This window comes from Colletes latitarsis, chromosome 11 (assembly GCF_051014445.1).
Source record: "Colletes latitarsis isolate SP2378_abdomen chromosome 11, iyColLati1, whole genome shotgun sequence".
Taxonomy (NCBI): Eukaryota; Metazoa; Arthropoda; class Insecta; order Hymenoptera; family Colletidae; genus Colletes; species Colletes latitarsis.
Window position 1 is genome coordinate 18,816,425 of NC_135144.1, and position 11,745 is coordinate 18,828,169.

General features: G+C 33.9%; 1 protein-coding gene across 1 annotated transcript; it reads left to right on the plus strand.

The window, feature by feature from the left end:
• The first annotated feature begins 961 nt into the window (after positions 1–961).
• On the plus strand, positions 962–11,744 carry LOC143348568 (uncharacterized). The gene is made up of 8 exons (XM_076778929.1): positions 962–1,700; positions 2,382–2,775; positions 2,937–3,025; positions 3,571–3,699; positions 5,913–6,440; positions 8,335–8,862; positions 8,932–9,162; positions 9,263–11,744. Exons 1-8 carry the CDS (start codon positions 1,590–1,592, stop codon positions 9,416–9,418), a joined length of 2,166 nt encoding a protein of 721 aa, XP_076635044.1. The 5' UTR covers positions 962–1,589; the 3' UTR covers positions 9,419–11,744.
• Position 11,745: the final 1 nt, after the last annotated feature.

Sequence of the window (11,745 nt, forward strand, 5' to 3'; positions counted from 1 at the left end):
GGCAGAAGTCAGTAGTAATCGTTATACGTCGTTATCCGGCGCCATCTTAGGCTTACAATGAAAGACATATTTATAGTTTGCACGTTTCTTTCGACAAGAACATGGTTTCACATCGCGTCAAGCATAATAGACATTAACTTGAGATTATATGTACTTCAGTCTAATTAATAAACAATGTCCATAGCTTATTATTATTATAATAACTACAGCAGTGTCTACATAAGTGACTGCATTCTTGCCCACTTAATAGTCCGCTTAGTTTGCCCGTGATGCACCCTGTCTATAAGTTAAAGAAAGTGTAACCCATCGGTGGTACACGATTTGCACAGCCATTAATGGTAAAACGCCCAAGTTTGTCGTGGACTAGTTCGTTATTTTCAACGCTAGATGGCGCTCATTTTTCGACCTCAAAGCCTCTGGTGTTAAAACGCCCAAGTTTGTCGTGGAATAGTTCGTTACCATCAACGCTAGATGGCGCTTATTTACCGACCTCAAACCCTCTGGTGCTAAAACACTCAAGTTTGTCGTGGAATAGTTCGTTACCATCAACGCTAGATGGCGCTTATTTACCGACCTCAAGCCCTCTGGTGCTAAAACGCTCAAGTTTGTCGTGGAATAATCCACTCTTTACACACTAGATGGCGTCCCAATCATTTAGGAATGAAAACTAATATTAATTTATTTATTAATGCACGTGCTCTACGTGCATTAATGCTCTACGAAACTCTACGTGCTCACGTACGCGTACTACGTGATCTAGCATGCGTGATCTGGCATCCCTGAATCGTATGTCGGTTGACACAAATCGGATTTCAACTGTTTCCAGAATGAGAAGGAAAGGTTTATGTTTGCCCTCTTTCTCGAATTCTCGAAACTGCCCGCAGCGCCAGAGCTCGCATATGCGTGAGCGCTGTATGCAGCGTGTGTAAATTTCCTTTGGACACCGGTCTGCCGTCTGGTAACACTGACTCCATTGGCCAATGAGCACAACAAAAGTAATTGGTTGCAGCCAAACGCAGTTCAGGAAAGTACAATGACAACATTATGTAATTATCGTCGCATACTGGAGAATAACAAGTATCACATCTATTTAATGCATAGTTCTCGTTCCTCTTTAATCGAAGTATACACGTGTGGAGCAATCTCGAATGTTGTATGACTAAACTCTCGTAAATTCGTCATACGCGCGGTAACTTTGCAGAACGTCGTGCAGTGCGGTATTTGCATTTCGCGGTTAAGACAATTGTGCGCTGATCTTCCGATACGGGAGAACGCCGTCCACGAATGTATCAGTTTCTACACTAGTGGCTACTTAAACCGTGAGTGGCCAGTATGGTAGCCGTCTACCTTTGATCTGCGTATTGGTTTCGTGTAATGTCGCGAGTGTATCGCACAATTGAAAAATGACTCGATGAAACTAAGGAAAGCGGCGTTTCGTTGAATAATGAATTGCTGGCACGTTGCGATTTTATTCCCCGATCTTTGTTAACATTTCGCCCCTGGTAGACGGGCGCAGAGTCAGCACAACATCCGACGTTGACAGGTGGTAGTTGTCATTTTCCGCTCGTCCCCTTGGAAATTACTGCACCATGTTTGCGACGTTAAAGAACAAAATACGAGAAGAAACGGGGAGCGACGTGTCAACTGTCGTTAGAAATGCTGGTAACGTGCGTGATATTAACTCGAAGCATACGTCCCAGGTAAACATGTAATTTCTGGCTGGCGAGGTGTTATCGATGTGAAACGATATTGCGACCATAAATGCATGATGAATTTACTTATAGGCGCCGTTGAATTTGCGATCGTTTCGAAGTGTCGTTAATAAAAGAAAAAAATAATACAGACATTAATTTAAGTTATATCTCGCTTATTATTTATACATATGTTTTCCAGGCAATTCATTAGCATCGCACACGTTCGTCATTCGATTATGTTAATGCCTTAAGACTCGTTCGAACGTGTACGAATAATGAATCTTATTACGATCTCGTTTTCTAAATTATACTATTTATTATTCACTTTAAGATTATGTTTTCTGAGTTTATCAACTTTAACAATAAATATCGTAACTTAATAATAAATATTTCTCTATTTAAATGCTGCATAATTTAATTAATAAAGTTATATGTTGCAACCAAATATCTACCATTTGGATCAGAATTCTGGAATAGATTTTTTTAATGATTTTAAAGTTTAATTATCCTCTTAAAGGATTTATATTGTAAACAATAAGTTTGCATTAAAAACATACTTTGTTAACGTTTTATTAAATTGATTTGGAAAACGAAATTTTGTATATTTTTATTCGTGCTATATTCATTAATATAATTTAGTATTGTTGTAAAATTGATTTATACTATATGAAAATAATATTTTTATAGGGTGGATCCACTAGTAGCATTAGTGAATCTCAAATTTCATTAGATGGTTCACGCGATGAAAATGCAGCATCACCTTCCCCGCCAATTTCTTTGAAAAGGGACAGCACTTTTGATCTCAAATTAAGCGATGGTATGCAACTCTCAGCGAAAGACATAAAAAGGTTTGAGCATAGAGAAGAAGAATGGCAGAAGAGGCTGGTAAAAAAGGAAACAGAGTTACTAAAACGAATGGAAAAGAAGGAAGAAGAGTGGAAAGTGAGGCTTTACGAAAGGGAAAAGGAGTGGAAAAAAGTTGTTGAAAAACAGGAGAAGGAAAAAAAAAAATTAGAAGACGAATTACAAAATACAGAACACACAAAACGTTCGATGGAACTGGCCCTTAAAGATGCAGAAGGTACATACTTTTTCAAAGTAAAGTGATCAATGAAATCAAATATAACGTTCACGATAGAATTGAAATTTAATAGATTGTTCAAGTTCAGGAATTTCTATTTAATTTTAATAGTCATAATCAAAACAAATTTTTGGGTTTTTATAGACATTATTGTGTTTCAGAATTTAAAAAGATGATATACAATTTTCAAGAGGACGTAGGACAACTAGAAGATTTACAAACTCAAGAGATGGCAAAAGTAAAACATTTAGTACGTATCATTTAATAATTTTCTATAAATAATAATGCCTATTTTAGTGCCCATACTTTGGCTCACTTTAGGCTCGATGCAAACGCGCGATCGTATATCTTTCCTCGTTTTCTCAATTGAAATCACCTCCCCGCATAAGTGTCCTCAGCCGGTCCCAAATTCGGACGTTTAAGCGGGCACTACTGTGTATTATTATACAGGGTGTTCGGCCATCCTTGGGAAAAATTTTAATGAGAGATTTTAGGGGCCAAAATAAGACGAAAATCAAGAATACCAATTTCTCGATTGAGGCTTCGTTAAAAAGTTATTAACGTTTAAAGTTCCGAACGAAAATCATTCCAGGATGATTTGAAATTTTTTAATTTAATTTTTTAATAACTTTTTAACGAAGCCTCAATCAAGAAATTGATATTCTTTATTTTCGTCTTATTTTGGCTTCTAGAGTCTCTCGTCAAAATTTTTCCCTGGGGTGGCCGAACACCCTGTATATTTTAAAAATCTATCATTATTTAATATATATATATATATTTTCTGTTTAAATTAAGTTGCTGGTTAAAGAACAAGAGGTAGAAGAAAAAACGCAACACTTAAAAGCAACCACTACCGAGATCGAAAGTCTAAAATCTGAAGTTTCCCGTCTTAGGCGATATGAAGATGAACTGAACAATGTACAGGTGAGTACATTATACGATAATTGCTTTGTTCGATTTTAAGTATCACCTAAATACGCCATGAACTATAAGATTATGTTAACATAATTATTAAATGTAATTGTGTTAATGTAATATAAGTTGCTCGATTGACACCATTTGAGTAAGTAAACATGGAGCATATTTTAATGATTTTGTTTAAAAAAAATTTGTATACACTTTTTGTTCACGAATATTTTTTAAATCTTCTGCAACATCTGTTACACGAGTGATATTTACGACAATAATTTGTCATGTACAACATTAAATTATACATATATGTATAATTACTGTTTTAACTGTATGTGTTACAGTGTCTTATACTTACATTTAATTTTCGTGTATGTATAAAATGTGTCACCAGTTTGAAGAGAAATTTTCCAGTACATTGTTTGAAGAAAAATAAATTGTTTCTCGAATGTTACACATTATTCTATTTTTGCAGTACATATGTATGAAAGGGAAGTATTATTTAAAGTAAATATTATCAACATATATTTTTTACAACTAATAATTATCTATAAATAACAATTTTTAATGATTTGTTAGAATGTGTATTACTAAAGAATTTAAATAATGCAAATTTATTAATACAACGTTTATAGCATGTTAAAATGAAGTAGTTACTTCAGACAAATTTCTGATATATGTTCATTTATTCTTGTTTCCTCTAGCAATATTTTTAGTACAAACAAATTACTTACTTTGAACGAACGAATTATTTATGCATAACTTTAATATAAAGAAAGATGTTAAATTTTATTTTATCTCGAGTATAAGTTAATTTCTAAAACACATATTTTTATAATATCGTGTATCGTACCTTGTACTCGTTAATAATATGGGACGTCTTTTTGTTGAAAGAGATAGGGGTGCATGGAAAAATCAATTTAATCATATTTATCTTACCGTTTTCTTTAAAATATTGTTTTCGTTTCTCTAATATCAGTTACATGTTATATGGTCCTTTGTGAAATTAACGACCATATATTTTTTTTTTTAGATATAAGCACGCTTTTTAAAAAGTTTGATTTTATTTTGAAGCCTTTCGATATTTTTTTTTTTTTCTTTTTTATTTTATATATAGCTTTTTGTTTTGTCACGGTTGGCCATGTCTTTTTCCCGCACATTTTTATATTGACACACAATACCAATCTGTGATGTACTACTTGCTACCTATGGTCAAGACTCTTTAAGCATTTGATAATTTCGAATATTACGGAGATCCGTTAAAATGAAACGAATGCGCATATGTTCCATAACTCTTGATTGTACTCTTGAAATGCAGTTTAAATATTCCGTCAGAAGTTTCTGATTTTATTTTGCTAAAGTTTAATTTAAAAGGAGTAGGCATCATTTGTGTACGTACAAGTTACGAAATGAGCAAAAATTCGTGTTACTGGTTATGGAACATGAGCAAAACCTAAGTGATACTGAAAGTTTTGTGAAAACGACAAACGCATGAAGATTGGAAAACTTTGATAAACGAGAGCATTGGAGATCAGAGTAGGCGGTAATTTCCGCTAATTCGCTGCTGCTACTGCTGATGCTAGAGGTACGTCTTCAAAGCTTTGCTGCTATTCTGCAACATAAATAATTTCTATAGATTATACTTACATCAATGTTGCTCTTTCTGTAATTCTCTCCTTGGTGCAAAATTTTATAACATAGGAGAAATGCATGTATTAACTAGTGGAAGTCATTTACTAGTAAACAGATTTTTCTCATATTACAATAAAATTGCGTATAAAATGTTTAAACTCTTCCTACTGCAGTACTCGTGCTCCAATGTTGTTACTCTCGTAACAGCGTGGAATAATTGATATCAGACCACGAAGAGATTTTTTTTTATACACATTTATGTTCTATCAAATTAAATTTCTATTGCACTCATTTTCGGTAAATAATAAAAAAAAAATAATAATTTTCGACAGAAGGATTTATCTAACTCGGATTTTATTTCTACTTCATACTTCTCTCTTATTATTTTGTTCACTTTCAGTATTATTGTCATTAATCGTCAAATTCATCATCATTTGCTTATTCTTGGCTTCATAAGGTTTGGATTATTTCTAATATTCTATTTATATTTATGTGTTAGCAATGCTTTGGTAAGGTTTGCAACAAAGCTTCAGAGAGCAAAATGTAATAACCATAGATGTAACGTGCATTTTTAGTAATAACGTTGCCGTTTCCAGGATGAAATGGAGACACTGCGTCATTCTACTCAGCGCGAGAGAACTCAGCTTTCCTCCCAGCTGGCACAGACAGAGGAAGAGGCGCGTCACCTGAAGGATAAAGTTTTTGTGTTAGAACAAAGAGTTGCTTTAGGAACTAACGATCAAGTGACTGTCGATGAAAGAATAGCAGATCTTATGAGAGAAAGGGCATTGCTGGAGAGAAAGTTAGAAGAGGCGCATCTTCATTTGTCCGATATAAAGACCAGTTGGTCAGGAAAGATATCCAGCTTGGAGACGCAAGTCGGGAGACTGAGCAGACAGGCTGGCGAAGAAGGTCTGGAAAGGAGACGCGTCGAAGAGGAAAACGAAAAGCTAAGACAAAGGATCAAGGAACTGGAAGCTGAAATAGAGGTGAACAATATTGTCATGGCGACGAAAGACGCCAAGCTTTTGCGCATGGCAGAAGACATCGACGAGATGGCCACGGAACTGAAAGAGCTCCGGGCCAGCGTCGATGATGAGGTGGAAGAGTTTAAGCGACAAATTGTGAGTTACCGCGATTTGTAGACATGCATGGACTAGATTGTTTTGAAGAAGATGTCCTATTAGATCTTGAGATGCAAAGAAATGTATATTTCCTGTATATCGGATGACATATTTAAAAAAATGATCACATCACCGAGTAGTAGTCATCGAATTCTTGTGTTATTGTTTTCCACAGAGCCTTTTATTATGCGAGCCATATTATACAATATCGATATAATTACCTGTATGTAATAACGAGGTTTTAACGTTAAAGATTGTAGTATCTTTTTTGTGTACTTCAATTTTTCTTTTCATATCGGCATACTGAAACAGAGAAAGTTAGTATTTAAGAAGTGACCGTTTTATATCTATACTGTTTCACAATTGTGTGTGAATAGATATGTTCGTTTTTAGATGTCGAAGTTTTTTCCCAGTTATTAATCGTAACTGTTTAATTGATCACGTTTTAACGGGTGTTTATAAACTACTTAATGCTTACAACATTACACGATAACTGTAAGAACACTGGAACGCGTATATACGAACGCGTAAAAAGCATCGTGTGCTGATTCGTAAATAGACACTACACGTCGCCTATTTACTTGCATGTTTTCTTCTAAGATGCTTGACGCTTAACGCACAGAAAAATTTCTTTTATGCATATTTACCAGCACATTTCTTTTGTTCGTAATTTTTTATTTACCGTTACAAGCATGCAGAAATTTATGACGTATTACTATACTTTATCAAAGTTAGCATCCCGTATCGACAAATTCGACTAAGGTCTGAGTTGGTCTACTTTTTAAAACCCTATGTTTCGCTCGCGTTGCCTTTGTACATGAAAATTAAATAGTATCAACGTAACGACATTTTTATGTACGAACGCATTTCTGTATATTTTATTTGTGGAATAAAGAAAGAAACAAACAAATTGAATAGTTTTCGTATTCGTTTTGTGCTTGTTTTTCAACCCATTTTTACATCCCCCCTTTATCAAGCGGCTTTTTATATATTATTATACACATGACTGTGTACACGATTGTTTTCTTACAGGGTAACAAACTATATTATATTTTGCTACACCAACAACATAATTCAGTTACGTTTACGTTGCTATAAATATTATGAATGTGTATCCAGGTGGAAACAATTCAAGGGAAACGTATCGTATATTACATAGTGTAGAAGATAGAATGAGTATATAGAAGAATTTGAAAACTTCGTTGGAAAGCCAAACGTGATAGTAACAGTTTTTCCAAGCCAACCGAGTATGTTCGAACCGAAAGTTTACTTGTTGGTTCGGGCTTTGGAATTATGGCACAAACGACACCCGTTGAAATTCTTGTTTATACATGCTTCTAATTTCTATTTCTAATTTAAGCTTTATATATTTTCTTCCTATAAACGTAATCTTTAAACTAAAATATTACTTTGTACAAGTATGAAAATCTTATATAGCAGTTCATTTCAAACTCATAAAAATTGTTATATAAATAATAGTTACAGAACTATTGGATATTTTTAGTTGAATGATCTAATCTCTATGGTTAAATAATACCTTTTTATTAAATGAGCAGTTATTCAACTCATAAAATTAAAATTCAATATTTTTAATGTACCTTATATAGAGTAGTCTTGTACAGATTAACAACTTCTATAATTAGATTTTTAATCGTTGCTCCATGTTAATTTTACTCGTACTTTAACTAACTTCACCATACGTCCTTTCATTATTATACATTTTATTTTATTCTCCAACTTTTCATTAATAATCTTCGATTGTACCATAAATTCCAAAGATATATTAAAAATTGTATTTTCGTGAATTCTATCAATGCAAAATTACAGTTTCAATACTGGATACTTTTAACATTAGATAGCACTCACGTTATTTCGTTCTTTGTTCTCTCGTCAGGAATCTTCTTCGAAGGAAATCACCCAATTGAAGCAAGACCTGGAGGAAACAACAACAAAACTTTCAACTATCACCTCGGAAGTAGCGCATCTTCGTCTGTCTTTGGAAGGTGAACGATCAAATAATTCCTCCTTACACTTACAAGTTGCACGTTTAAGAGAAGATCTAGAATCCGAACGAACTACATCGGCAACGCTAAGAGTGTGCCTAGAAAAAGAAAGAGGCGAGAAAGACTCTGCGCTGCTGAGGAATGCTCAAGTCTCCCAGGACATTGAAATTGTAAAACAAGAGAACCGACAACAGGAAATCGAGAATACAGAACTACAGAATAGGATAGACAGTTTAGAGCATAGTTTGCAAAGTAAAACTAAGGAAACGGAACAAGCAATCGCTTCACTAGAAGAAACCAAACAAAGAATGTCGGAATTAGAGGAAGCGGAACGTAATAATGAGAAAATGGAGAGAAGCGAGAAACTTCTTAAAAGTAGCTTGCTGGATCTAGAAGAACAGTTGAATGAAAAAACGAAGGTAAAATTAAGAAAAATAAAAATCAGTAATAGTATTGTACATAATACTAATTACTGAGTGTATTTTTAGACAATCAAAGTCTTGCAGCAACGGTTAACAGATATGAAAAAGACTCTCCAACGAGAATTGAGAGTACCATCGTCATCATTGGACAGCGACGTAGAACCTTCTGCAGCAATTCTCAAACCAAGTTCGTCGAAAACCGTCACTGCTAGACATAACAATACAAGGGACGACGATGTCAACTTTAAATACCTTAAACATGTTCTCATAAAGTTCCTAACCAGTAGGGAATACGAGGTAAATTGTATATTATGTAACATTAAAACATTCTAACGAAGAAAGTTAGAGAAGACTTTCAATCGTTTTTTGATATGTATTTCTTTCTTTTGTGTTCAAGGCTCTCCACTTAACGAGAGCAGTCGCTACTCTTTTACATTTTTCGCCCGAAGAAGAGCGATTGCTTCAAGAAACTTTAGAATGGAAAATGTCATGGTTTGGCACCCGGCCTAATTTAGGTTTTGGACAAACTGCCAAAGCTATACCGCCTAGCTAATAGCCGAAACAAATTCCTTTTCCTATAGGTATCATAAAAGCGGTCACGGGCTCGTGGTTAAAATCGAAAAGTCGGGTCGCGTCGATGTTCGATCAGGAATGATCCCGAGGTAGTTGAAAGATTAGAAAAAGGACAAATAAATTTATAAGCTAGAAATTTCATAAATTTTGTAAAATATTTAACATTTACGACACGTACGTAATTTATTCACAAAGGCTAGAAATACAGATCATAGTGGGCTTCGAGGACATGCGGTGAAATTTGTAGGGTCGAACCGGTATTTAGGTAAATTTGTATATTGAACATAGAAGAGTTTGTAAGGATATTTACACTGACGTTAAATAAATTAGCAAAAAGTATACATACGATCAGCGTAGCCAGAAAAATAATCTGAATCGCCTTCGTTGAGGTGTGTAGGGGGAAGGCGGCATGTCGTAGAAGCTTTTGCGACGATATCAAGTTCCCAGGCCCTCACCTGTGGATCAGAGGAGAGATTAGAAACAGCGAATAAACTCGAAATTAAAGTAACAAAGAATAGTTTATTATCAACCGTGAAAGCGACACAAGTGGTGTCACTTCTCTGACCGGAGATTGTAGTCTGAAAGAGTGTCCTTCCTTTCCCACTTTATGAGCTGTGAACGACGCAGGAGAAGGAGAAATAAGTGTTCCTATTATCCTGTTGCTTTTCCCACCGCTTCGGTGAACTCCACATCGTGCTACCTACCCCCTACTCCTAAAAAATGAGATTTAGTTTATTGTTCTGACCACGCTGTACACAATGTACAAGAAAACGCTCAATATCGAGTCACAATATACAGGGTGTTCGGCCATCGATGGGAAAAATTTTTATGGGTAATTCCAGGGATCAAAATAAGACGAAAATCAAGAATACCAATTTGTCGATTGAGGCTTCGTTAAAAAGTTATTAACGTTTGAAGTTGCGCTTGTAGAACGGCAATCGGCGAACAGCTGCGCGCGATAGTGGAACTTTGAACGTTAATAACTTCTTAACGAAGCCTCAACCGACAAATTAGTGTTCTTGATTTTCGTATTATTTTGGCCCCTAGAATCTCCCATTAAAATTTTTTCCATGGTTGGCCGAACACTTTGTGTTCTTTTTGTATGCAAGCGCTAGAACACAGACACAATCACTTTGCAATACTTACCATACAATAAGAATTCTAACCAACTTTATTTCCGTATACGAATACATTAAATTACAAATGCATTTTATTTCAAAACGGGATATTTAATTTTGGATTTTCCGACATACACGGATTTCAAGCATGCAAGACTTTTATACGTAAAAAATATTGCATTTTTTCAACTTACGCATCGTATAACTAATCGATATAAGTTAAAATAAGTAAATGTAATTCGAAGGACATAGACGGTTACATCGTTGTATGATGTGAACAATTTAGATTTCTCTGGAAAAATTTAAAACTTTAGATATGGCTGCAGGTCGGTTGTAAACATTAGGAAAAGCCTGTCTTAACTTCATGGATTTATGAAGTTGGGAGTAATCGCCATAATTACTATTTGTGATCTGAACACTGCAGTATGTCATGTTCATGTTTGTAAATAATATAATGATGTTTTTATATACGTAATTAAAGTACACTACTGATTGGTTTATAACGAAAATGATTTATTTAATTTCTTATTTACTGTCCATATTAAACTATGATTTTTTTTTTTATTGCAGTATTTATTTTGACGAGTTTCATAACGTATTTAGATATCAAATAAAGACTAAATGAAAAGTACTGTACCTTGGTTGGATAACATAAATGCGTATAAGAAAAGGTTTTTATTTATTTTTCATTTATTTATTATACAGCATTATGTATTACAACAACATTTTAAGTACAGTATTTTGTATTTTAACTAGAAAAAGTAAACGAAAACATTTATGTATCGGTATCAGAAAATAGAAATTATTCACAATCCGACATATTTAATAATAAATAGAAAAAAATTGTATTTAGCTGAATATTTGACATACGATATTTATAATATTTATATCGTATATCGAATGTTTCGGTTACATACAAGTATTTTCTATTTATTATTAAATATATCAGATCGTAGATAATTTTTTAATTACAAGACATATTTTAAATTTTAAAGATGATACAATAATACTACATGTCACAATGTAAAACTAAATTGTTGCATAATATGGAAAGTGTAGTAATTTATATATTGAAAATTACATATACAGTAATTTATATATTGTTACTTTAAAAACGACGTAATTGTTTATATTGCCCATTGGGGGTGATATCGAGTAATAAATAATGAAATTGGAAATTTTATAAAAT

Bases quoted from the DNA above. Each gene is read 5' to 3' on its own strand.
- LOC143348568 (XM_076778929.1), top strand. From the start codon at position 1,590: ATGTTTGCGACGTTAAAGAACAAAATACGAGAAGAAACGGGGAGCGAC. The intron at 8,863-8,931 runs GTAAAATTAAGA...GTGTATTTTTAG, and splicing joins AGTTGAATGAAAAAACGAAG to ACAATCAAAGTCTTGCAGCA. The intron at 9,163-9,262 runs GTAAATTGTATA...TTTGTGTTCAAG, and splicing joins TAACCAGTAGGGAATACGAG to GCTCTCCACTTAACGAGAGC.